This window comes from Agrilus planipennis, unplaced genomic scaffold (genome assembly GCF_000699045.2).
Source record: "Agrilus planipennis isolate EAB-ADULT unplaced genomic scaffold, Apla_2.0 scaffold104, whole genome shotgun sequence".
Lineage (NCBI taxonomy): Eukaryota > Metazoa > Arthropoda > Insecta > Coleoptera > Buprestidae > Agrilus > Agrilus planipennis.
The window spans coordinates 122,092-146,606 of record NW_020438892.1 but is presented as its reverse complement, the minus strand read 5'-3'; the positions used below and the strand labels follow the sequence as shown (position 1 = coordinate 146,606).

Sequence of the window (24,515 nt, the reverse complement as noted above, 5' to 3'; positions counted from 1 at the left end):
ATACGTAACGAAATTAACATGAATTAAACTTATTTGTAAGTCAAATAGTGATTTTGAAACCAAGTTATTCACTTTGAAAAGCTTATTAAACCCACTAAAAGTGGATACTATAATTTAATGCATTATAGTTGTAAAAGTTTCGAACCTGTTTCTCCGGTTGTAACAGTTACTGGAGCGCTAGGAGGACCTCGACCAACACTATTAACTGCAATAACGTACATTTCGTACTCAGTGTAAGGACTCAAGTTCCGTACAGAATAATACATTGTAATAATCCCTGATATTTCGCTGAACGCTTGATTGGCATACTTTGGCTTGAATTGGATCACGTAATACTGCAAACTCTCAAAACCATTGTACGACCAAGTTAGGCGTACAGAAGTGGCAGTTATTTCCGAAACTTGAACGTTAGTCGGGGGACCCGGCAAGGCTACAACAATAACAAACATAACAATAAAAGGAATTAAAATGCAACCATACCTACTGAGATACTTACATTGTACTTTAACTTCTGCTACAGCTTCTATTTCGCCAAGAACACTGGATGCAATGCAGGTGTAGTTGGCCGACTCCTTAATATTTCTCAATTCCAAAGTGTTTTTCGCAATGGGTAACTTATCATCGGGGGTTAATTCTTGGACGCCTTTTCGCCATTTAACATAAGGTAAAGGCGATCCTACTGCGACACATGATAAATTTAAATCAGCGCCAAGCATTACTTCGTTTACTGCTTGAGGTGGGATAGAAAACTGAGGAGGGACTCTTCTTACTAAGTATAGAAACCAAAATTGAATATTAACATGTTCTTAACATTGCATTAGATTACCTTTAACATATAAAGATGCAGGTTTTGAGTATTCGCTTCCCACAGAATTTTCTGCAACACATTCGTACTTTCCCTGGTCTTTTTCTTCGCTATTTTTTATCTGAAGAGCACCTGCACAAATGAAAAAAGACACCATTATTAATTTTAAACAATGTATTGGACGATTACCTGGTATATCATCCCTCATAGAATAACGAGGTTCACTCTTAACATCTATAGGTAACATGTTTCGGTACCAGGTGATTTTTGGAGGAGGAATGCCTGAGGCACTACAAGTCAGAACAGTACTGTGTCCAATTTCCACGACTTTATTTGTGGCTGGCGACTGAGTTATCTGAGGAAATCCTGCCGGTAACTTATCGTCTATAAAAAATAAATATAATTAGTTAATAAGTATTCTTTAAATAATATAAAAAAGCAGTACTCTCAAAAACTATGAGCGTGGCCTCTGCAGCTGCAATTTCACCGAGGCTATTCTCTGCAATACATTCGTAAGTAGCATCATCTCTGCCAGCACGAACGGGTTCTACACGCAACAGAAGCTCTCCCGTGGGAAACTCCCTGATCTGATAGCGAGATTGAGTACCTACATGTATAATAATTATGTTAAGTCTATTTATTTTTTTATTACTTGTCTATCTTACTCGACACTTTCTTGCCATTTTTTTTCCAATGAATAAGGGGTTGGGGATCACCGCGTGCAGAACAGTAAAATGCAGCATTTCCGCCGGCCCTCACCTGCTGATTTCTCGGTTTCACGACAATTTCCGGAGATTCTGAAATGCACATATATTAACATGTTTTAATCTAGAACAATTAGACAGGATAGTTACCACTAGCAAATGCGATGCATATACCAAAAAGCACACACGGTATAATGATAAAGGCTTTTACCCCGAAATGCGCGTCGAGATAATTTATCTCCATTCCAAATCTAAAATAAAAAACCAAATACCTTTAATAAATTGTATAAACTTACATTTTTCGATAAATGCTGTATCGGACTACAGTTGAATTCTATATACATAATTATCAAATCATTATTAATTTTAGAATGGAAAAATGATAAACAATATTATTAAATATATTTTAACACCAGTTGGTTAACAAAAAGAATTAAAAAGCATACTATAAATATATGTATATAGTATATGAAGGTATAATATATGAAAACATCATACTTTGAATGCAAACTGATGACATTTTTGCAATTGATTTTTAAGCCATCATTTGAAAAATTCAACGCTGATCAATTTTTTATATTATGATGATGTTAAATCAAGGGTTAATTTCTATTGCACTACTTAAATATCGATTTTAGATTCTAGAGGACAAATTTCATTTGGTTTCACCATCCACCAAATTTTTATTTGGCAAATAATCAAATTTAACAAAATATATATCGCTTCATAAATAAACGACATACTATTTGCATATATAAAGCTAAATTTCAATAATTCAATAGTTGTATTTGCTTATCTAAGGTTAATTCTTATCAACTCATTAATTTTACAGGGCCTGTAAATATCAACAGATACGATCGTTATTGTCCAACAGAGGTTTAAATTAATAGGTCAACCAGTGTTTTGAACAACAGATATAATTTAAATTAATAAACAAAATTACCTTATTAGCAGTAATAAAAAGATTTAATGGATATGCAGAAATTTCAAGATGAACTTCTGTGCATCTTATTTAATTTAATAAGAATATCATCAGTGGAAACGATACAATTAAACCAACTAATTATCACACAACATAAAAATGTTTATTTCCGATATTCACTCACATAAAAATTAACTCATAATTTGAGCTTAGCATTTATTCGTCAATAAAACATCTCTTACATATTCAGTAACCGCCATTTATAAATCTATTTCCATATCTATTTCGTTACTGAGCGCCGTCTGTTAATTGGAAGGCGAATAACTTATTTTTAAAGTTCAAATCGTTGCCAAGTTATTTTAGATCATAGTAGAATGCGATAATTTAACGCTATATTTGGGATCAATTTTGTGAGATGGCGCAACCAGTCAATTAGCTTTTCATGTAGAATAAGTTGCATATATTTATTTGCTTCTAATTAATATCAAAACAATAAAAATTTTGAAAAAGAAGTTATAAAAAGTTATTATACTTTCAAAAACAAAATAAAAATATAAAATTTGATTTCTTCTAAATAAGGATAAACAACGAAATACAAATATTACCCGTAAAATTTAATAAATACAAATGGATATAAAAGTATTGAAAGATGCGTATGTGTAATTAATAATGAATCTTTATAACAAGAAAGCGAAATAATTTAAAAATTGCAATTGAAATTATATATCTTACTATGCAACATATTGCAACGTATATTAAACCGTTAGAAAGCAAAAATTATATTTTTTTATTTCTACCGGTGCATACCGTGGAACCCAGTTTGGAAATGTATCTTACTGTTATACATAATAAGCATACTAGTATCCTATTTCTGGAATTAAAGATTTATCATTGAATTACATTACAGAGGTCACTATCTTTTTACTGAATGCACAGGATATGTTGCATAAGACGTATCAAAATACCAATTTTCACGATATAAATAGGGCCCAAAGAACCCCCGATATGACAGAGTCAATCTGTAAGGAAGGCGTGCCATTCTATAAACTCAACCATGGAACTTAAGGTAAGAAACTTTTTTTTTAATATGTATTGGTATATGAAAATTATTAAGAAATCCTCAAACTTGATAAAATTGTACACCATTAATAAATCAAATTTTACTACCTGTAAACTGTGCTAAAATCAAACATGAGAAAATTGACAAGAAAAAAGAAATAGTTCAACCTATACATTTTCAGATTTTGGTTCTGACAGCAACCCTAGCTGTAGTTCATGGAGGAATTGTAGGACCGATAGGTTCTCCTCCTCAGGCCTCAGCGATACCCGTCGGAGTACCCGCTTTACAAACCCGAATCGAACCTATCGACCCTCACCCCAGATACGCGTACGGCTATGACGTAAACGATTACATAACTGGCGATTCGAAAAATCACCAGGAAGTCCGAGACGGGGACGTGGTGCGAGGCGTTTATAGTTTATCTGACTCCGATGGAACCCGCAGAATCGTCACCTACAACGCCGATCCACTCACAGGATTCAATGCCATCGTCCAAAAGACACCTCTGCAACCCCGTCCCGGTCCTGGCCCTATCGGTCTTCCTTAAGAATGACTCGAATGTATAATAAAAAAAAATTATTACTACTATCCATTCTCCTCCCTAGGTGTATAAAAGTTATTGTACGTAACACACTGTATGTAACTGCCCCAAAAGATTTTTTTTCTTTTTTTTTGTGTACAGTACCGTCAATAGAAACGTTCAGAAAATAATTATTTTGTCTTTCCGTTAATCCTGATTCATTAACAAATCATCTTGACATTACAGTGTAGGCCAGTCATATACAAAACTTTTACAGAGTGTGATGCACATAGGTATATGTCTTGCAACGTGTTTTTGAATAATAAAATAAATAGTTTTTTATAGTGATCGTAAAAGTATTCAAAAAGTACAAAATGTCCCTCAGATACTTTGACTTGAAAAGTGTTCTGTTTGTTTTTTTCTTATGGGTTTATTGTCGACAATATTATCGTGTAAATGATCAATTAAGGGTACGTACCCATCTATTAACAAACGATATATAATAATCCGCTTTTCAATAAGTTTTTCTTTAATATTTTTTCATTCGCTAAAACCGACTTTTCTCTTGCTGTTGTACCTATTCGGTTCATGGCAACGTGTCTTCCCTCACGCCATCACACGCTTTCCTTCGCAAAATCCTATTTTAAATGATATACGGGGGACATTCAAAACTAAATTGTTAATTATTTTTTTTATTATAAAAATTTATACTGATGCATTCATGTTACTTAATTAATGCACGATTGCGATGATAGTACGTTTACTGCTTGTGTATTTGGTTTTAATATATAGCTGACTTTCAGGGCTACTTCAATTCAACTAATGATAAATTAGTATAAATGTATAGCTAATGTTAATTTACTTTGCATACATATTATTATGTACGCAGAGCAAGTCGAATTAATGGTAAAACAAAAACCGGTGTCGCACACTGAGCGTCTTTCATACGAAGTGAAATTGTCATTCGCGTAACAACTCCGTGACTATTTCACGGCCGCCACTTACCAAATACAGCCCAACGCTATATCAGAGGCGTAAGTCAAAAAATAATTTTTATTTTTCAAATTATATAACGATAATACATTTTGGTAGCATTTTGTATGCTTCTGTCAAGTTCCTTGACGGAAGTAACTAACTTTTGGAATTTCACGACGAATCTGTAATTACTGCCGCAAAACTGCGTTACTAGTAAAACTATTTTTTGCAAATTTTTAATTATATAACTATGAATAGCGATGTAATCATTACATCTGTAATTATGTACACAGATATTACAATTTTGACTTTATTTTGATCTAATAGATACATCAAAAATTTCGTTATATTAAATATAACTTCTTAGTTTACCTTAAAACAAAAAGGTATTTTTTTTAAATTTAGCTATCTGTCTCCAAAAGTCAAATATTATTTTATGATATCAATATAAGCAATACTGCGATAGAAAAGTTATCTTCCTACGTATGTATATAGATATGTGATAAGACGTAAGAAATATTTGTTATTAACATTTTTCAGATTAATGCTACAGGTAAGGTACTAATACAATAAAAATAATAATGAAACCCGTCCATTATCTGTGTTGTTTGTATTTATTAAATAAATAAACGGCACCAACACATGAGGATAATATGTATAATTCTCATACCTTCAAGAGTGAATAAAAACAAATAATATGTACCTATTTACTTATTACTTGACCATTTAAAATTTAACGAAAATGCACGCATTACTTTTTGAAAATATACATTTAGAACGAATAAATAGTTTTATATAAAAATCCTGCTTAAGCACCGTTTACAATAGAAAACAATTACACCGTTTAATCGTTTTTCTGATAAATGTAATTGATAGATTTTTCTAAAACAGTAAACAAAACAGAATGTCGCAAGTACTTCAAAAAAACATATTTTTAGATACAACTAATATTATATCCTTAGGTGTGGGAACATGTACATGTGTATATATTTTTTTTGAAAATCCCCCCTTCGCATGAAACTTTTCAAGTTACTATAAAATTAAACGTAGGACATGCCAGGACCACTTCACGAGGTAGAAATCCCATTTCGAAAAGCCACCTTCGGCATGGGCTGTTTTTGGGCATGTGACGCATTATTTGGGGGAACCCCCGGAGTATTACGCACCCGCGTCGGATATTCAGGAGGTTCCAAAGAGAATCCAGAATATCGAAACTTGTAGGTTTAATTTTAATAATTATCATATGTATGCGAAAAGATACGTCTGTTTTAGAGGTGACCACACGGAAGTTATTGAAATTGACTTTGACCCCAAAACAATAACCTACGAAGAACTACTAAAACTATTTTGGGACAATCATGAATATGGACTTACAACGATAATTAAGCGCCAAGTTAGTTAATTATGTACTTATATGTATAATTGACTAAATTACTTTTTTTACAGTATATGTCCTTAATTTTATATCACGACGATGATCAAAAAAGGATTGCCGAAATTTCTCTGAAAAAAGAATCTCACAAACGAAACGAAAAACTCACTACCGTTATCGAGGCAGCGCAAACATTCTATGACGCTGAAGAGTAAGCGTATACAAAATTAACTTTTTCAGATTTTGAAAAATTCAAAATAATTTACAGTTATCATCAGAAATATAGACTGCAACAGCACAGATGGTTAGTTGAAGCTTTAGAACTTACGCCGGAGTTACTAAAAAAATCCCATGTGGCGGCTAAACTTAACGGCTACTTATCAGGTGTGGGAACCCCCGAATTTATAGAGGGGGACCTTATACGATTAGGATTGTCTAAGAACATATCTGATTATATTATTCAGCAGCACAGCGGAAATTTGGGCGGCAATTTGTACTGTTGATAGACGACACAGAATAGTTAATTTTTTGTTTTAATGTCCAGTATGTACATGAATTGTACAGTATTAATTTTAACATAGGAAAACTGTACGTCTTTAGAAAAGTCGAATGGGAAAATACGAATTGTATTAATAATACTTTAAAATAAACGTTTTTGCGTGAACAATTGTTTGTATTTGAATTGTCGCAACAAATCGAGCTCGTTTTTTATTAATTACTGTTGTGAATGCCAATCAGTTCACAAAAATTGAAATGTGACGACAAGTACTGTACATAAACTGAAAGTATTAAACATGTATTAAATAAACTTGACCCACATAAGAACTAGATTGGCGAACTGTCTTTCAGGATTGCATCATTATCATATTTCAACTTTAATCTGTTACGTGTTGCGTGTACAAAGAAAATAATGTACGTTTTAAATAACCTGTATATTAACAAAAAACCGATAATATATTTTTTTAAATTTAAATGTTAAAATTCTCAGGTAAACGGTATAAATTGCCTAATGGACACGAGTTCGTAAAATATTACCAAACAATTTATTGTGGTATTTTTTATCAATATTTTATGATTAAAATCTTAAATTTAAAACGATAAATAAAACATTTAAAGTATTAAAAATAAAGAGGAAAAAGTACCAGGCGAGCGAAATACATCACGAAAAGAATTCCGACGAATTTCCAAGGATCATTTAACCCGATTCTCTCTTACGCGTCCCCCTTCCATATAAAACAAAACAGCAAAACAAATATATATGCGTTTATTAATTTAATGAGAACTATTTTAAAATCTACGACAAAAATTTAATCTTTTAACGAATTTTCAAGCCCATGTTTTTCGATGTACCTCTTTCTAGCGTTTTCTATCAACTGATTTTTCCGTTCCTGAAAAGACTTCATCCTATCGGAAGCAGATTTACCAAAAGAAGACGGCGAAATAGATTGAGACAATACAACAGTTTCCTTGCTCGTTGAGGGGGATGATGAAGGTAGAAAGTTAACACTAGACGACGCCTTGACAGCAGAAGGAGACATCGACGAAGATGACGCAGGTTGAGTTTCCGGGATGTAAAAGACATGACCGTCTAGGATGTTTGCAACGGTGAGATCAACACTTCTAGTTTTCACTGAAATTAATTCAGTTGTCCGTAAAAGTTCCCCTATAAGTTATATGACGTTGTATTTACCGAGATCTTTGTAAATAACTTTGAGTGGTACTAATGGTAAAATATCTTTAACTTGATGGGCCATCGTTTGCATTAACGGCGAAGGTTGTGCTACAGCATTACCACCACTCGAGCTATGATGTTGTGAAGCTGAATTTCTTTCCAAATCTGCTAAATAGCGTTTTTCATATTCTTCCAAATCGCTTGCTGTATAATCTACTAAACTGACCTAAAAATTTGCAAAATGCCGACAGCTGATGGCATTATCAAATAATATAATATACAACTTTTTAATCTTACTAATTTATGTTATATTTTTTTTGCCACCTTCTTACTTTCAAAGCTGCAGCCATTTGTTTCCGGACTTCCTCAGCAAACTCATCATCAGTCATACCTTTCTTCTCTACAGGTGGAAGAACCTTAACTTTATACTCAGTTTTCAAAGAGAACATATAGTAAAAGGCATCAGACCAAATGTTCGATGTAATTGTTGATAAAGAACAGTTTACTATGGGACGATTTATTTTGATAACAACAGGATATACTTTTGTACAAACATTGAAGGGCCACAATTTAAATTTTATCAGGGTCATACCATTGGTCATTTTGCCCTCTGGCTGTATCAGAAGAGAACTCTTTTGTTCATAAGACAGATAATCATTTATTTCCTTACGAGTTGACTCCAAGTTATTAGGATTTATTGTTGGACCATTTGTACCAAATACTTTAGCCAGTAATGGTCTAAACTTTTTTTTACTAACCTAAAACGAGTTTTATTTGGCTTCCAATAGTAATGATAAGTGCTGGATATCACTTACTCCTTGACATTCTGCTTCAGATATAAGCACTAAATGATCAAACGGTGAAGCATAATTGCTAATGTAGATAGCACCTCTATTTAATTTTTCTGATTTTTCAACTTTACTTGTAATACCTAACGCTATGTATAACAGTCTTCTTAATATTTGTTCAACGAACGGGGCATCGTTTAATATAAAAGTTGCAATGTAAACGGGCAAAAACACAAAAACTAATCGTAACAGAAACAAAAGGATTCCAAACGGAAAGTATAACACCAGCGTTAACACATTTACTCTCGATTCTGGAAACCTGTAACCAAAAGTAATCGGATTCGAAAAACTAAAATCCCATTAGATATCGTTTTAGATTACCTTTCGTATTCGTAAAGTTGCTGTATTTGTACGTTAGGCATAATTTCTTTATCACAAATTAACTTCTTTTGAACAAAAAACGAAATCGTTCATATTACGCCAGGTTATATTTTTCACGAAAACGTCAAATGACACCTGTACACATTACGAAGTACCCCTTCTCCTTCCTCCTTTGCGGGATATTGACTTTATTTATAAAGAATTTTAAACACTTTAATATTTTATATTAACCTTAAATGATTTTTTACTTTTAAAGATTGTGCAATGTGATTAACGTGATCAAGAATACACAATTTAAGGAATTTGATTTTAATTGCCCTAAAATTATGCAACACACAATGCGTCAGAGCAAAGGTGTGTTGCATAATTGCTCGACAATAAAATTACTTTCTTAATCTCTGTTCTTTCATTAATTAATAAAGTAATTAACAAACTAATATAAGCGAATTAATATAGAAAATAAAGAAAGACTTAATGCATTATGTAACAATTAAAACTCCTTTCAAAAATCAATAAAGAAAAACCTACATAACAATACAAAGTTTACCACTTAGAAAAATTGCCAAAAAATAACTAAAATAATTTATTTTCATATTATTATAAAAACAATTAGTGCATCGAAAACAATTCTGTGCACGAAAACAATTATTTAGGTTCTATACAACGTTAATATTATTTGTCTACCATTTGTATGTTTGTCTTTATTTATTTTACAGTTAACTAATAAACCGGTAATTAATTATATAAAGTTGATTAAAATGTTTTTTGTTGCTTCATTAACTATTAATTTTCATATTAGAAGATTACATGATAACCAACTATGACATAAAAACGAAACAGTGTAAAATGTAAAGAATGTTAATCTGAGAAATTGTCAAATTGCTATTAAAAGTTTGATTTTGGCATTTATTATTTAATTAATTAACTAATTGGAAATAAACGACTAATTCTCCGAAAATTCACGAAATTATGTAGTAGAATGAGTATTTTGTGTTGAAAAGAATGGTCAAAAAATTTACGATTTTTTAAATGGATTAGTAAACTTCGCGAAACAACAAAACTCTCGCAGTAGACCATTTAAACTACCATTAGATTCGGAACGGTAAATTCCGCTGGAGAGATCGTCAAGTTTAGCTGTACCAATAAAATCATGAAGTTCACTCTTAGGGGTATTATCTTTATGGCACGATTTGATAGTGTCGTATGCGTCTGTAATAACGGCGATGAACAAACTGAGAACGACGTAGATAAATAGACTTATAAAAGAGTACAAGTAGATCCTGCTGAACCACCACAACATTGGAAATTTGGATGGCATTACAGAAAAAGTTGCAAACATGTCGTCTCCATTTACTAGGGAGAACAAACACTCCGATGTAGTTGCCAGGGATCGAAATTTCATATGATATGGGCCCAATATTAACCATCCGCAAAATGTGAAGCCAGCATATATTAGAAAAGCACATAAACAAAATCTCAAAACATTTGGAGCCGCCTTTTTCAGGGTCAAAATTACGACATTGTAAGTTTTGAAAAAACCAAGATATCTCAGCACCCCAAACCAAACTAGCATGTTACCAGTACCCAGAAATATGCTGCAAACATTCCATTGGTCACTTGTAAACTTTTCAATTTCAATTTGTTGTTTTATAGCAGTGCCAGTAATAATTAGGAAATCATTTACAATAATCATAATGTACCACAAGTTCAAAAACTTTAGTTTGTCATTTGAATTCAACTCTCTTCCGAAATTTATCTTAAAGAATTCATTTGTGGTTACTTTAAGTTTCTGAGCTCTCCAAATCGCTCTGCTACAAAGTATAAAAGATGGTATACAAATCAATATTACTAGGCTGTTCAATAAACTCCGTAAAAATGAATCTATATAATCATCATTAATATATTCTTTGTCACCCTTACATTGCAAACGGATAGGTTCAGCATCCAAAGATAAAACCATCTGGCCATCATGATCTTCATTATCAAATTCTATTGTTATATCAAACTGATAACAATCAGGGGGTGTTATGGGCCCAGCTGCTTTAAAATTAACTGTTTTTACACTAAAAAGTAACTCGGCTCTTACAAGCGCCGAAAACGTAATATTTGCCTTTTCAAAGTATTTCTCAGATTTAAAAGCACCTTTTGAAGAATCGTGAGAAATATTGTAGCAAGATTCTTCAACTTGCGAATCAAAAATGTATGACTCATTAAAACCGTAGATAATGCCTGTTTTGAAATGATACAGACACAGTTTCATCTCAGCCAAAGAGTTATCTTCATTGGGATATGAATATGGTCCAATACTTTCATTTAAGTTGATGTAACCTTCAAGAGCATAGTCTATGACCTCAAAAAATTCATGTTTCTTATAGACAGCCAAAGGACCTGCTGCTGGGGGATAGACATTTATTTCTCTGGTTGAATCCCATCCTTTAAGAAAAAGATGAGAGAAAGTAATACGGTTGTCCCAAGTGTAATTAACATGGTTGTAACGGCTATAAGCAAACAACCAAATCTGTATTGTTACTAATATTATCTTAATAACTTGAACTGCGAATTTGTAAGGAAAACGTCTTTTTGCATGCCACTTCTCGATCGGATTCATAAAGTAAAATTTCAATCTGCGACGCATTCTTTCTTCGCTCAACAAAGGAGACCTTAAATCATTGTCATTTGATGTTTGAAACGACGTCACTTCAGCAGTTCCTTCTTCCTCAACGTTATCTTCACAAAGATGGTCTCTATGTCTTGTTATCACTGCATCCATTTCAGAACTTTTATCGCGCACAATATTCAACGGAGTATAATTAATTTTTACAAAGGTAACAGAATAATGAAGTAATCAATACAAAATGCATTTGAAGGTTATTGTTTTCATTTGTCAAAGTGACAGTTGAGCTTCATCGATTATTAAGTAACTTACGTCCATAGATAACCTTACGTCGAAAATAATTTCAAGATCGTTAAACGTTAATACTAGTTTTTAAAAAGGTGTAAACAATAAGAAATAATATAAATAACAAATATTTCTAGTATCGTATTTTTTATATAGCAAGTTTTAACTTTAATTGTTATTATGAAGTGTTTACCAAAAGGCTGAAAAATATTGTTGCAATACATTAAGAATAAGAAGAATAAGTTTTATTTTCGTTACGGTTTGACAACTCGTAACGAATTGTTGGCATTGTTTCTTTTTTACCTTGAAAATTGTTCGGAATTCTTATTAATCGCCTGAAAACCATGTAAGCTGTTTGGTACATAACTTTAACTCTGGTAGGATTTTTGCTTAGTGTAATCCGTAACCAAGAATTACGATTATATTTGATAAATTATTTCAGCAGCAGTAGTAGAATAGTAGGTATGCTACATTTTATTAATTAGCTTTCGAAAACTAACAAAATGCATTTGAATTTTAGAAGTCGAAAATGAGCGTTGATAGACAGTATTTGATTGACAACGAAGAGTTGCCACAAAACTACTTAGTTGTTCCAGATGTCCAGGTAACTGGGGTAAGTTAAATTATGAGACTTACAAGAAAAGAAATTAAAATCGTTTGTTTTACAGACGCACGCAAGAACTATACGACCCATTGGAGAAGGTTCTAGTATTAATAACTCTGAAAGGACAGTTTCAAATAATTCTAAGAAATTTCCACAATATATCGCCGCTATTTCAGGTAATATTCAAATCAAGCAACTTTCTTCTTCTTCCTTTAACAAGAAACATTTTAAACTGTAAGATTGCTTTCTTGTTTCTATTACAAATATTTCTGCAAACAAATTAGCTATAATAAATATTTTTGATTAGATAAGGTATTGCGTTTGTGATGTTTTCAACAACTACTTTAAAGATATTTAATTCACTTATTAAAGTCTCTGTTAATCCTCATTACTGTAAATGGCTTTAAATGATAAATAGTAGGGATTAATTATGTTTTATGATTTTTATAATCATATTTTTTTTAGCAACAATTTCTGCTGCAGCTGCTGGAGCTGTCTTGGGTTGGACTTCTCCCATAACTACCGATATAAAAGACGGCAAATACAATAAAATTTCAGTTACTGACAATGAATTGGCCTGGATAGGTTCCTTTGTCACCTTAGGGGCAATTCTGTCATGTTTTCCTAGTGGTATAATATGCAACATTATTGGACGTAAATCTACTCTTCTCTTGCTTCTTGCACCCTTCACCATAGGCTGGGCTTTCATTATTTGGGCAAATTCTGTATTTATGATATATGTGGGACGTTTTTTAACAGGAATCGCTTCAGGCGCTTGCTGCGTTGCGGCTCCGCTTTACACTTGTGAAATTGCACAAAAGGAGGTCCGAGGCGCTCTGGGCAGCTACTTCCAGCTTATGGTTACTGTGGGAATACTTTTTGCCTATGTCATTGGAAAATGTATGGACCCATGGCACTATACCATCGTCTGTGCCACTTTGCCCTTCCTTTTCTTTTTTTCTTTTATTTTTCAGCCTGAAACGCCCCATTATTGTTTGTCTATGGGACGTCCGGAGAAAGCCAGAAGCGCCTTGTTGCAACTTAGAGGTAAAAATTACGACACCGGATTGGAAATGGACGCAATTAAGAGCGCTCTGGACAGTCTTAGCGGCTCATATTCCTTTAATGACAACATTAGAAAGAGAACAGTAGTTAAGGCATTTATCATTTCATTGTCTTTAATGTTCTTTCAACAAATGAGTGGTATAAACGCCGTGGTTTTTTATGCCACCGACATATTTAAAGATTCGGGTTCCAAAATAGACCCCAAAACTGCCTCCATTGTCGTAGCCCTGGTACAAGTCTTGGCTACAATTCTGTCTTCCCTTTTGGTCGATCGTTTAGGCAGAAGAATTCTATTAATCAGTTCCGGAGCAGTTATGGCGTTGTCCAGTGTACTCCTAGGTGTATTTTTCACCTTAAAAATGGATAAAATAATCGGTAACGGAACCCTGACGTCTTTAGGATTTTTACCCGTTACCTCTCTTTGCATTTTCGTTACCATGTACTCTGTAGGATTAGGGCCAATACCGTGGATGATATCGTCCGAAATTTTCTCTTCTGAATTGAAAAGTATTGCTAGTTCTGTTGCAGGCACGTTCAGTTGGTTTCTAGCTTTCCTGGTTACAAAATTCTTCCTTGAACTTGAAACAGGAATCGGAGAGGACGTAATGTTCTATCTGTTCGCACTCATGAGCCTTTTAGGTACGACATTTGTTTATTTCGTCGTACCAGAGACCAAAGGGAAGACAATAGATGAAGTACAACATGAGTTGGAAAACTAAATTTAAATCTTCTGGCCACATTAATTTCCACATGAAAAAATTATTTCACTTATTCTGTATGAGATTGTCTTGATGATAAGAAAGTACATTTATTATAACCACTATTTATAAGTACTTCAATTTTCTGTTGATTTTAATTATTCCTAAAGTATTGTTAAATATGTATTTAGTTACTGTCACGTCCGTTCTGTCCATAATTGCAATTATTATATTTATCGAATTGTAAGTTTATAAAAAAATAAAAATTTAGCGTGGATAAGTTTTGACGTTAAATTTTTGAAAAACCTTCACCTACGATCATTTTGAGTACCGTATATTATTTATTTTTCACCACCGACGATGTTGCCGAAGATTAAAGGCCGCCTTTTATGTGCTAACTGTAACATATTTATCTGGATCACCTGACGATAACTTAATATTAAATCGGTACATGGCGCAAAACAATTCCGCCAGAAGTTGCCACAATAACGCATGTGTGCAATTAGATAATTATGATTCCTTGCAACAGGTATTATTATGATGCTTTTACTATAAAGTAGCTACGGTGCTAATACATGTACTTATTCAAATTGAAATCACGTGGACCGATGAACGCATGTAACAGATGGGACGACAATCAAACCGTGAAATAGTCGAATACAGATATCAACCGTTTAAAAGTAATTCCGTTAAAACGATAACACAAGACCTCATTCCCATTACAACAGAACTACGAGGGGGGGATATAATCTGCACTTTAGTTGACCCCGATATGGTACTTTAGGGCAAGATTTGCAAAACAAAAAACATTCATTCATACAAAAAATTGACAGTTGCCTTCTTCCATTGCAAAAGGGGAAATCCCTGTTTGCACCAACTTTGTACTTTAAGATGTGAAGTTCCTTTTACTTCAAAAACTAATAATGTATATTAAAACGACTTTAACGAGTGAAACATGTGCAACCTTAAGTCAGAATAATACATACAATTAGCAACAACCCTTTCAAAAAGATGAACAAAACACGAACACTTACACGTAATACATACATAAATATCGCGCAATTACCTAACTAGACAATTTCTTTAAAAAGTTCCCATGATCTTTGCACACACGCGGCGTTCACTTAAAAAAAAGTGTAATTAGTTAGCCGTAATGGTTTAAAATGGCTTGTAAAACAATTCCTGGCGAAAAAAAGAATTAATTACTTCGACACGAAGAAACGTTATAGAAAGAAAAAACTGTCCGTTTCAAACAACAAAACAAGTTGAAATTAAAAGGACAAGAAACTCATTAACAAATTACTTTCATATTACTTTGTCCGTAATACCTACAGACGGTGCACCCCTGTTTTAAAATTTGCCAACAAAATAGATATATGTATTTATTGTACGATAATTGTTTTTGCTATTGGAAGAAAAAGCAATAGCTCGACCTACATACGTATGTACTAAGTAGATCTTACAGAGAGAGAGAGAATGGCGAATATTATAAAATTTATTTATAATTAACTATGGAATGACGGAAATGTACACATATAACGGCGGTTTGACAAACAGAGCAAGCAAGAAGGAAAGAAGAACACAACGTTTTATTGGCCCTTATTACCCACATTATTTTACGTGGCGTCGCGTCGGTCATACGCAAATGCCTACTTTAGAAAGGACAGGACATGGACGTGAGAGATAATAAACGCGAAAAGTAGGAGAAAGAGGTAAAAGCGGGCTGTAAAATAAGTAGAAGATAGCCCGCTTTTATTAATCTACTTCGCACTCCGGGTACTTATCTCCTCTCTACTGTCTACTTTTGGCTCTGGCTTTCTTCGTCACATTTATTACCGATTGCATTAATTATGCTAATTGGTAACCTGGATCTATTAATATATACAATACATACACTTACTCGAAAGTGTTTCGTATATACGTTGTTGCTCATGTATTTAAAAGAGCAGTAATAAAATGATAATTTACAAAAGAAAAAAAAACAAAAACTCACCCCACTAAAAGCCTGATGCAACACAAGTGCGTCCTCCATGGAATGGCACTCCGTTTGGCGCAGGAAATGGACAAAAACTGAAAAACACCAGAAGTAGCTACTATTATTAATCTAACTAATACATAATAATAATTTTAGATGCAGGCATAATATTTGTTACTTCTCACATTAGCATATCTGTCACAGCCAAAGAATTAACAAGGGGGCAAATGATAAATGTCCAATTTTTTTTTTTTATTTTACAGATATATCGTGTATAGTAATATTTAAAAGGGCTTGCTATAAAGAATATAAAAGTGCTTTCCTTATCATTTTATCATAACACCTTAACTGTTCTAAATTATAATTTGTGAGATAGAAATAATTAATAATTATACCGGTGTGTCATTTATTTAACGTTCCAGCCATTTACTTTCAACAAATCTTTCTCAATCACGAAACGTATTACTAAAGTAACTGGTGAAGACACGCGATATTAAGTGCAATACTTGCCTATAATCCATATCATTACCTGTATACAAGTAACAGTTTTTTTTTAGAGTAGGTACCTATGTATTGTATTATCATAGTTCAGTTTTTACTGTTAAGCACGTCTCAGATCGCTTAACAGAGTATTGTTCATCTACTAATAGACACAAAGGACACGTACAGCTTAAAAAAAATTAGACTAGCGCTCCTGCTAGATCAACAAGATAATTCACGCAATTTACGATAAGGAGTAGCGCGAACCTCATTCATTGTAATAAATAATTGATCTATATTTAATTGTAAGTAAGAGAGAAGTTATATCTGCTGGATGCGATGACAAATTTGCGAAAGACAACAGTTACAGACACACAGCTACGAATTGTAGATAGACAAGAGGTGTACTAGCGAATAATGGAGCACTCCACATATTATATTTAAAGTCAAAGTAGAATAGCGATTCAACACTGTCGTGATCATTTAGGGCAAAGTAGACATCATTATTTAACGGTTCGTATATTCGCAAAAGTTTGGTTCTAAATAAGTACTTAGAAAGGTACATACCTATAAAGGAGGTGTCATGCAAAAAAAAGGGATAGAAGTGTATAGACGTGTATCCTCGATAAGTTATAACACTGATAAAATTATTCGTTCTCTCGAGAGGTTGTTCGAAATACATAATATAGAAGCCGTTATTAAGAAATCCTGCTCGCGATTATTACAATAATGTTAATAAAAAATAAAGACTGTTGTGTTATCATTAAAAGGAATAAATTAGACGAACAAACCGGAGATGTAAATGATTAACATGGTTTTATTATTGTTTTTAACCAGTGGTCGACTTTCACCTTGCTAATATAAATCGATTAAAATATATTTTAATTACTTTTCTCCGTAAAAACTTTTTATCAACTGTTATTGAAATAATAGGAATTGTCAATGCAATAAAAAAGTAATCGCCATCATAAGGTGGTCTTCAGTTGTTCATATCTTGAACCAATTATAGCATTTCTCGAAAACTAGAGCAACCCACACCTACATCTCTAACTCTTTGCAAACAGTAATTTAATCTAGATCTTCATGTGCCTCTATTTACTCCTGTTCCTGCTTCTAATACTTCTCTCTCTAGCCCTTCTTCATGTCGGGGTAGGTGGCCTATCAATCCATCTCGCCTATTTTTATTGACTTCCATAACGGCCTATGTTCTCCTACCCTTTCCAATAACTCCTCATCTCTAGCCCTTTCCATCCACGGTATTTTTAACATCCTCCTATAACACCACATCGCAAACGCTTATAATTTTTCCATAGCGCCCACCATCCACATTTCACACCCATACAGAGTCGCGCTCCAAATAAGACGCACTATTAATAATATTCGAATTTCCAAATTAACCAATCGCAAACATCTTTATTACTATCCTGAGATACTCCCTAAACACCGACTTGTTCATTTTTTTCGTCTAAATTACATTAATAATCGTTGATCCAGATCTGGGTCTTATAAAATTTATGAAAATCAATTTGTCATTTACCATAAATATACGAGACATAATAATGATAACAATAAATAATTGTAATAGTAAAATAATAACAATAACGACAAAAAGACAATTGCACTAGCTCTACAATCGAACCATAACCGACCGTTTCATCGGTCATGAAACCGTGGTTGGAACCTGAAACGGACTCTTCAAGAGCCAGTCCTTGGAAGATACTCGACGAAGAAGGTGTTCGACTTTCAAGAACCACCTACTACGGGTCCAAATACTTGTTGTTTATATTTCGTTTTTGTCAAAGCGTGATTGTTTAAATTTTTTTCATTAAATTATATTACTTTGTTAATTTTTTTTTGTGAATAAAATGAATGAGTTACAAGGTGAAAAGTTTGCGTCGTGTCTGACGAAGAAAAATTAAACATTCTCACCACTCTACCGGAACTTAAAGAACAATTATTGTGCTGATGAAATATGAAGTGCACGCCTGCGAAAATTTTGTGGATCGCAATTTTTTTGCTAACGGTAAGAACGTTATAAAATAAGTTTTCAAAACTTGTTTAGATTTTTCTAATTATTAATGTATTGCTTCAGGTACTCATGGTGAAAGGGCAGGATTACGAAGGTAAGTATTTTTTGTGGGTACCTAAATACTTTTTTCATAATAAATTTAAAAGAAAATAATAAAACGAGAGCGTAGCATCGAACAGAGAAAATAACAAAATAACTGGAACGTCGTGATACACTTGCTGATTAAGCGAGTGGTACAGTTATTATACATCTCTTCATTTTCTCCGAGATACAATTTAAATAACAAAAATCACAAATGTTGTCCGGGTCAATTATGGTACACACTCACACTTTAACCCAAATGCCTAGAAAGACGCGGAAAACTAATAGCACTAAAAAATAATTCAATTCTTTGGAACAGTTAATAACTGATAGAAATAAATAAATTAATGCGCTTTGTAAACATAAAATAAACAATACAGCTAAGGAGGAACTTGCAAGTTAATCAAGAACAAAAAAAATTCAACAGTTGTTGATCAAGGACAATGGGCAAAAAATGTGTAAATGTACCAATCAAAAGAATCAATTACACAAAAGTAGAATATTATTCTTTTTAAAACTTTATTTCAGTTAGCAACATACAATGCACATTTGCAACACCAAGTGGAGGAAGTATGGATTCTATTATGGCGAAATTGAAGAAACCGGAAAACTTCCGGGGTCATCCGCTTTTCGCGGACGACAGAGTCGTCGATCCAGAAAAAGATGCGCACTGCCAAATTCGACAAGATCCAACCGAACCAACGGGCCTTTTTTACAAACTAAAAATACTTGATTTCATGCGATGCGGGGTGATTAAAAGAAATGTAAGTGTAGGTGCCACGTAGAGAAAAAAAATAAAAATAACGGTGGACTACTTTTCAAAGGGCTTTGTTCATGTGAGAGTGTGGTTCCCTCAATTCCCAGGGGTAGTGATGCAGTCCGATCAGGAATTAATAATAATGTGCAAACCCCCGGAACCTACAGTAATAGAAAACAAAGCTGCTGGATTTGCAGGGAGCTTGTAAGTATTCGGGTCTTTATTTAATTAGAATTGCCTGTTTCTGTAAATAGTTACATAAAACACAGATGCCTATTTTATCTCCAGTCCCCATGGAGCCAGAGTTTCGGGAGTGGTAGAAGAAAGTCCGGGACGATTAGAATACGAAGTTGCGTTGTATAAAGAAGCACCCGCACGATTAGGAAATAATTCCGGGGAATTACCTGTCGACCAAGCCGTACCTATCGGAACAAAATTGCAACTGAGGGCTCGAATAGGGCAACAATCGGCTTGGAAATTCGTCAAGCTTATAGAGGTCACGGTCAGCCCCGATCCAGATGAACCTCATGTCCCAGGAAGCGTAGCTCTTGTCAAAGACGGGTAAATACAAAATATTTGTGTATGTACATGCTGCAAATATTTAAAAGCATTATAATTTCACGGTCAGGTGTAGGAATAGGGACTTCTCGTCAATTATTCCTCATCAGCCGGCAAGGTATCGGGAACGGCCTAACGAAGTCTTTCTCGATTTCGAAGCTTTCCTCCTGAGCACTATGAAGGAACGGTCGACCCTATGGATCCACTCTCAAATAAAGGCATGTATGGAACCCAGCGACTGTCAGCCAGAGTTCTGTCTGGATCTATTCGAACCATCGGGACACGGGAGAAGAAAAAGATCACAAAACATGTCCAATCAAAACAACGATTTCGTTCGACGAACTGGACATAACGACACCATACAATTTACCAAATTCAATGAGAACATCGAGTACACCGTTCTGATGCCAGGAGAATTCTTTCATAAAAGAACAGGAGGTCCTGAAAATTCCTGTAGCACATTCTTGGCCACAGCTGGTGTTTTAGGTTGTTTACTTTTTCTTTCGGCGTTCGTAATGTGCTGGTTAGCTTTGAGATTACATGCGGTTGCTATCTGCGCTGAAAATGCAACCAAAAATGTGGACGGACTTTGCAGAGATGGAAGGCACTATCACGAAGCCTGCTACACCGGCAGGGCTATGACCCATTAGGAAGAATTTGAGATATAAAAAGCAATTTTAAATCGAACCTTCCCAACAAATATTTTAAGTATCTACCGACTGCTACCGAAGTACATATGGACACAGTACACGTTTACTTTCGTTAACATTCGCTATTTTTAATTATGTAATTAATTTTTACTTACTTGTATATACCTACATACTTGTAAATTGCGTATTCTAGTTTGTTCTATTGTAGTACTTACATTGGTACCCACCTTATAATTTATCATTATTTATTGGTTTATTACCAACTGGAAATAATTTTCAAGAATTGTACTTTCACAAAGGAAATTTTTGAATTTTATTTTCATTGCAGGTATTTTGCAAACGGTTGTGTATCTTTATATAACTACTTAAACATTTTGTATGTATATATGCATTGTATCTTACAATTCATCAAATATTCAAAATAATCCTGTCAAAACGATTAAATAATTTAACTCACCCACGAAAAAGTTGAATTATTATAACAACAGGCACAGATAACAAAAAAACACAAACACTTGTTAACCTACATCACAAAATGGATAAACTGTTTCTTGTTTAAACCGAAAAGAACATGGCCACCATGTTACGTAAATGCGCCACAGATAAGCGCATAGAGAAATAAACTGTCAGTGTCAACTGCGCATGATCAATGGTACATTGTTTACCATTTTTTGGTTATACGTAATTTTGACTTCACTTTATGAATTTGTTAATAATATAGATTTAATGAACAAAATTGTAATCAATAAATGTACAGGAAATTATTAATTACAAGTACATTATAAATTAAAGGCAAAATCACAACAATGAACCATTGTACGCCAGGTAATAGCTCCGAAAAGAGCCGTATCATGTCACTTACAATATATCATGCGCCATAGATATTATACATTACACTATTAACAAGCATTGACAATAGGTGGCACCACAATTATTTTTAAAGAAATTTTTAACACATTNGGCAAGAGCAGAAAATTTTCTGCGAGGAAAATTCTCGTTATACCGTTCGTTCCATTTTAGAATGTAATTTCTCAAGTATGGCGTTTCGTTGCTTTGCAATTTTTCCTATATAATATTTTTGATTAGATTCGATAACATGCTTAGGTCAATTACAAAAAAAAAAATAATCATTACCATGTCAGCATGCAAACGAGGCATAAAAGGCTGTGCCCTTATGGACAGAGACAAGCCTATAGGACTGATATGAGGATAAATGTTTGCCCTTTTTTCCGGTTCATATCCGAACAAAAGCGTGGGCGTTTCGAGCCGAAATACACCTTCTAACTGTAAGTTAAATTCGGAAAATTAATATCTGAATGTATAAATGTAAAAGATAGTAAATAAATAAGTACAACCGTACTATGTCACTTTCGTAAATGGATGAAATGTTAATTTCTGCAGAAAAATCACATATTTTACACGATAACTGCTTGTTGTTGCTCCTTTTGTTTGAGAGTTCTGAGAAGCTCCATTTCTTTCTTTTCCTTACTAATATTTCTTGCCTCGAATTCCAACCTGTTTCTAATAATTCTCTCTACAATCTTTTCGGTGGTCATGTCATTTTCGGAATCAACAGTAATAAATTTCCCCAAAGCCTTCGGCACGCGGTACGGATCTTCGTTGGATACGTCAGGCATAACGAACGTCTTTCCATGCACCACTACATCAACTTTAAAATGATCCATCAAGTCTTTGGTGACCGTGTAGGGTGCTCCAATGACCACCTCAGACACATATTTACAAGCCAGAACGCTCAGCACCCGTTCGTGCAGGTTCATTATGGGGAAATTCGAACCCTTATACTGATTAACGACGGGATCTGTGTGCAAGCCAACTATCAGGTAATCGCCGAGACTCCTAGTCTTTTCCAGGAAATCCAGGTGCCCCACGTGAAATAAATCAAAGGCGCCTGCTGTATAGACTATTTTATCATCTGGTTTTGGAGGCTTGCCATCTGAAAACTGAATAATCTTCTGAGTGGTTGGCAGAAACTGCGAGCAACCGGTCCATGGCGATCGCGCCGACGAATCTGTTCCCATCGAAGACGAATGTTCTTTTGCAACGTCATATTCGTATTTACCTTGCCTGAAATGCTGGCGTGTAAGCAAGAGCATTCGTCCAACCAGATCTGTTGTGGATACCCCAGCTGTACGCTGGACTTCCCTTATTAACATAAAAACAGCACATTACTAAACATATACATGTAGGTATGAAACGAATTCATAATGGGACGTGAAACTATTTTGCTTTGCTCTCACTTGATATGCACACATCACTTGTATATACACGAACTTATTGTTTCAAAACACCAATGTTTTCAACAAATATACACATTACACAAACAAAACAGTTCTTGCCACAACCAACACTGCATAACATTCATATGTTAATTCAACATTTCTCATGCCGCTTCATTGCCCTTTGAAGGCATAATTAATGATTAATTAATCTACTAAACAGTGTATATACTACACTTTATTCTTTTTTTTAAATTTCTATAATAGTTGTTAATTTTCTTAATATTGAAGGTATCAGGCTGCATACAGGTGCATTACTATGTGTATTAACACTACAGTTTTTCTTTTTGTACCTGATAATAATAAATAAATAAATAATTCTCTTCATTTACTCTGCTGTTTGTAGGCACATCAGAAAAGACACAAACCCTCTTAATTAATCAATCATGCAATTCTACCCAAGTTTTTAATAATAACAGACAGACTCTGCTAAGTAATTATTAATATTAATTACTTACTTGTATCTGCCAGCTTCTTTAACTAAATGGTATGTATCAACTCCATCAGCAGTCATCGTGATATCATCTCCATGACAACAAAAATCACAGTTGTATTTATCCAATGTTTCTAAAGTGGTTACATAGGGAGCCGCTTCAACCACTTCGTCCACCCATTTAATGCCACGCACCATTTTGTATCGCTCCTGTTCCGTAAAGACAGGGGGGCCCTTGTGCTTAGTAATCTCTTCGTCAGTATGAATGCCGACAATTAATTTGTCTCCTAAAGCTTTCGCTTGTCGAAGAGAGTTGGCATGACCAAAGTGAACCATATCATAACTAAAATATCCATTTTTAACACAAATTGTTGTATTTTTCATACAGTAACTTGAAATTGGATTATTGTGAGGTTATATACTTACCAACCATCGCACCACACGCGAATTTCACGGTGGTCATCATTCTGAAAAAGTTTCTCTGTCATATTGTTTCAAAAATGTTCCTTTTCTTTTAAAGTTAATGTACCTTGGCCAGTTTTGATTAAAAACATACAAATGGCATTTTAAGCATTAATACACAAACACACACGACCTAACGACACTCACTACACACACCGTATTTATAAATTGCCATACAATTATTGCGAATCTGTGGTATCATAGATGCGGCACTCCTCAATGTCATAAAGTTTAATGCGCATAAAAAAGTAACACCCACCATAGATATAAGTAAACCACGCCGCCACCATATTGATTATATACATAGATAATTACACATATATATATA

General features: G+C 33.8%; 8 protein-coding genes and 1 long non-coding RNA gene across 11 annotated transcripts in view; 4 read left to right on the top strand and 5 right to left on the bottom strand.

Moving 5' to 3' along the window:
- Positions 1 to 21,252, bottom strand: part of LOC108737100 (tyrosine-protein phosphatase Lar) — a 39,803-nt gene extending 18,551 nt beyond the window's left edge. Inside the window, exons 1-9 of the mRNA XM_025973032.1 lie at positions 21,223 to 21,252; positions 16,459 to 16,535; positions 1,660 to 1,760; positions 1,471 to 1,602; positions 1,251 to 1,412; positions 995 to 1,189; positions 827 to 937; positions 497 to 769; positions 146 to 430 (exon numbers count right to left, since the gene is read on the bottom strand). Coding sequence (XP_025828817.1) covers positions 146 to 430; positions 497 to 769; positions 827 to 937; positions 995 to 1,189; positions 1,251 to 1,412; positions 1,471 to 1,602; positions 1,660 to 1,760; positions 16,459 to 16,535; positions 21,223 to 21,237 — 1,351 coding nt within the window. The 5' untranslated portion in view covers positions 21,238 to 21,252. The remainder of the gene's footprint in view (positions 1 to 145; positions 431 to 496; positions 770 to 826; positions 938 to 994; positions 1,190 to 1,250; positions 1,413 to 1,470; positions 1,603 to 1,659; positions 1,761 to 16,458; positions 16,536 to 21,222) is intronic.
- Positions 3,336 to 4,202, top strand: LOC108737119 (larval cuticle protein A2B-like). The gene is made up of 2 exons (XM_018469805.2): positions 3,336 to 3,497; positions 3,673 to 4,202. The coding sequence occupies exons 1-2, from the start codon at positions 3,486 to 3,488 to the stop codon at positions 4,036 to 4,038; spliced, it is 378 nt and encodes a 125-aa protein (XP_018325307.1). The 5' UTR covers positions 3,336 to 3,485; the 3' UTR covers positions 4,039 to 4,202.
- On the top strand, positions 4,355 to 7,025 carry LOC108737116 (peptide methionine sulfoxide reductase). Of its 2 annotated transcripts, none has more exons than XM_018469802.2 (5): positions 4,355 to 4,481; positions 6,037 to 6,203; positions 6,259 to 6,379; positions 6,433 to 6,569; positions 6,627 to 7,025. In XM_018469802.2, exons 1-5 carry the CDS (start codon positions 4,386 to 4,388, stop codon positions 6,859 to 6,861), a joined length of 756 nt encoding a protein of 251 aa, XP_018325304.1. In that variant the 5' UTR covers positions 4,355 to 4,385; the 3' UTR covers positions 6,862 to 7,025. The 2 variants fall into 2 exon arrangements, with proteins under 2 accessions (XP_018325304.1, XP_018325305.1); XM_018469803.1 differs by lacking the exon at positions 4,355 to 4,481 and adding an exon at positions 4,937 to 5,045.
- Positions 7,607 to 9,501, bottom strand: LOC108737110 (ancient ubiquitous protein 1). Its single transcript, XM_018469789.2, has 5 exons — positions 9,200 to 9,501; positions 8,846 to 9,137; positions 8,363 to 8,788; positions 8,049 to 8,256; positions 7,607 to 7,988 (listed from the first exon to the last, which is right to left on the bottom strand). The coding sequence occupies exons 1-5, from the start codon at positions 9,238 to 9,240 to the stop codon at positions 7,666 to 7,668; spliced, it is 1,290 nt and encodes a 429-aa protein (XP_018325291.1). The 5' UTR covers positions 9,241 to 9,501; the 3' UTR covers positions 7,607 to 7,665.
- On the bottom strand, positions 10,919 to 12,125 carry LOC108737106 (mucolipin-3-like). Its single transcript, XM_018469783.2, has 2 exons — positions 11,120 to 12,125; positions 10,919 to 11,010 (listed from the first exon to the last, which is right to left on the bottom strand). Exons 1-2 carry the CDS (start codon positions 11,967 to 11,969, stop codon positions 10,976 to 10,978), a joined length of 885 nt encoding a protein of 294 aa, XP_018325285.1. The 5' UTR covers positions 11,970 to 12,125; the 3' UTR covers positions 10,919 to 10,975.
- LOC108737107 (facilitated trehalose transporter Tret1) lies at positions 12,270 to 14,745 on the top strand. 2 transcript variants are annotated; one of them, XM_018469785.1, is made up of 4 exons: positions 12,270 to 12,560; positions 12,619 to 12,711; positions 12,767 to 12,878; positions 13,168 to 14,745. In XM_018469785.1, exons 2-4 carry the CDS (start codon positions 12,628 to 12,630, stop codon positions 14,484 to 14,486), a joined length of 1,515 nt encoding a protein of 504 aa, XP_018325287.1. In that variant the 5' UTR covers positions 12,270 to 12,560; positions 12,619 to 12,627; the 3' UTR covers positions 14,487 to 14,745. The 2 variants fall into 2 exon arrangements, with proteins under 2 accessions (XP_018325287.1, XP_018325286.1); XM_018469784.1 differs by having other exon boundaries at positions 12,273 to 12,556.
- Positions 17,502 to 21,216, top strand: LOC108737109. The gene is made up of 6 exons (XM_018469788.2): positions 17,502 to 18,943; positions 19,013 to 19,043; positions 19,559 to 19,794; positions 19,855 to 19,991; positions 20,076 to 20,348; positions 20,416 to 21,216. Exons 1-6 carry the CDS (start codon positions 18,893 to 18,895, stop codon positions 20,993 to 20,995), a joined length of 1,308 nt encoding a protein of 435 aa, XP_018325290.1. The 5' UTR covers positions 17,502 to 18,892; the 3' UTR covers positions 20,996 to 21,216.
- Positions 21,253 to 21,963: 711 nt separating the features above from the next.
- LOC112904006 lies at positions 21,964 to 22,393 on the bottom strand. Its single transcript, XR_003230835.1, has 3 exons — positions 22,356 to 22,393; positions 22,130 to 22,279; positions 21,964 to 22,060 (listed from the first exon to the last, which is right to left on the bottom strand). It is a non-coding gene; the product is annotated as an uncharacterized LOC112904006 (long non-coding RNA).
- A 6-nt stretch (positions 22,394 to 22,399) lies between these two features.
- Positions 22,400 to 24,390, bottom strand: LOC108737111 (ethanolamine-phosphate cytidylyltransferase). The gene is made up of 3 exons (XM_018469790.2): positions 24,152 to 24,390; positions 23,751 to 24,068; positions 22,400 to 23,158 (listed from the first exon to the last, which is right to left on the bottom strand). Exons 1-3 carry the CDS (start codon positions 24,211 to 24,213, stop codon positions 22,411 to 22,413), a joined length of 1,128 nt encoding a protein of 375 aa, XP_018325292.1. The 5' UTR covers positions 24,214 to 24,390; the 3' UTR covers positions 22,400 to 22,410.
- Between the last annotated feature and the right edge of the window lie 125 nt (positions 24,391 to 24,515).

What these genes read in the sequence shown, in the direction of transcription:
- LOC108737116 (XM_018469802.2), top strand. Translation starts at nt 4,386, where the DNA reads ATGTCCCTCAGATACTTTGACTTGAAAAGTGTTCTGTTTGTTTTTTTC. An exon ending in AATCCAGAATATCGAAACTT is followed by an intron (nt 6,204 to 6,258) that starts GTAGGTTTAATT and finishes CGTCTGTTTTAG; the next exon opens with AGGTGACCACACGGAAGTTA. An exon ending in CAACGATAATTAAGCGCCAA is followed by an intron (nt 6,380 to 6,432) that starts GTTAGTTAATTA and finishes CTTTTTTTACAG; the next exon opens with TATATGTCCTTAATTTTATA.
- LOC108737106 (XM_018469783.2), bottom strand. Translation starts at nt 11,969, where the DNA reads ATGGATGCAGTGATAACAAGACATAGAGACCATCTTTGTGAAGATAAC. An exon ending in TGAACCTATCCGTTTGCAAT is followed by an intron (nt 11,011 to 11,119) that starts GTAAGGGTGACA and finishes TATACTTTGTAG; the next exon opens with CAGAGCGATTTGGAGAGCTC.
- LOC108737110 (XM_018469789.2), bottom strand. Translation starts at nt 9,240, where the DNA reads ATGCCTAACGTACAAATACAGCAACTTTACGAATACGAAAG. An exon ending in CAACTTTACGAATACGAAAG is followed by an intron (nt 9,138 to 9,199) that starts GTAATCTAAAAC and finishes TTTTGGTTACAG; the next exon opens with GTTTCCAGAATCGAGAGTAA. An exon ending in AAATGGCTGCAGCTTTGAAA is followed by an intron (nt 8,257 to 8,362) that starts GTAAGAAGGTGG and finishes GCAAATTTTTAG; the next exon opens with GTCAGTTTAGTAGATTATAC.
- LOC108737111 (XM_018469790.2), bottom strand. Translation starts at nt 24,213, where the DNA reads ATGACAGAGAAACTTTTTCAGAATGATGACCACCGTGAAATTCGCGTG. An exon ending in CGCGTGTGGTGCGATGGTTG is followed by an intron (nt 24,069 to 24,151) that starts GTAAGTATATAA and finishes TGGATATTTTAG; the next exon opens with TTATGATATGGTTCACTTTG. An exon ending in AAAGAAGCTGGCAGATACAA is followed by an intron (nt 23,159 to 23,750) that starts GTAAGTAATTAA and finishes TATGTTAATAAG; the next exon opens with GGAAGTCCAGCGTACAGCTG.
- LOC108737109 (XM_018469788.2), top strand. Translation starts at nt 18,893, where the DNA reads ATGAAGTGCACGCCTGCGAAAATTTTGTGGATCGCAATTTTTTTGCTA. An exon ending in GCTGGATTTGCAGGGAGCTT is followed by an intron (nt 19,992 to 20,075) that starts GTAAGTATTCGG and finishes TTTTATCTCCAG; the next exon opens with TCCCCATGGAGCCAGAGTTT. An exon ending in GTAGCTCTTGTCAAAGACGG is followed by an intron (nt 20,349 to 20,415) that starts GTAAATACAAAA and finishes TTTCACGGTCAG; the next exon opens with GTGTAGGAATAGGGACTTCT.
- LOC108737107 (XM_018469785.1), top strand. Translation starts at nt 12,628, where the DNA reads ATGAGCGTTGATAGACAGTATTTGATTGACAACGAAGAGTTGCCACAA. An exon ending in CAGATGTCCAGGTAACTGGG is followed by an intron (nt 12,712 to 12,766) that starts GTAAGTTAAATT and finishes TTTGTTTTACAG; the next exon opens with ACGCACGCAAGAACTATACG. An exon ending in ATATATCGCCGCTATTTCAG is followed by an intron (nt 12,879 to 13,167) that starts GTAATATTCAAA and finishes TATTTTTTTTAG; the next exon opens with CAACAATTTCTGCTGCAGCT.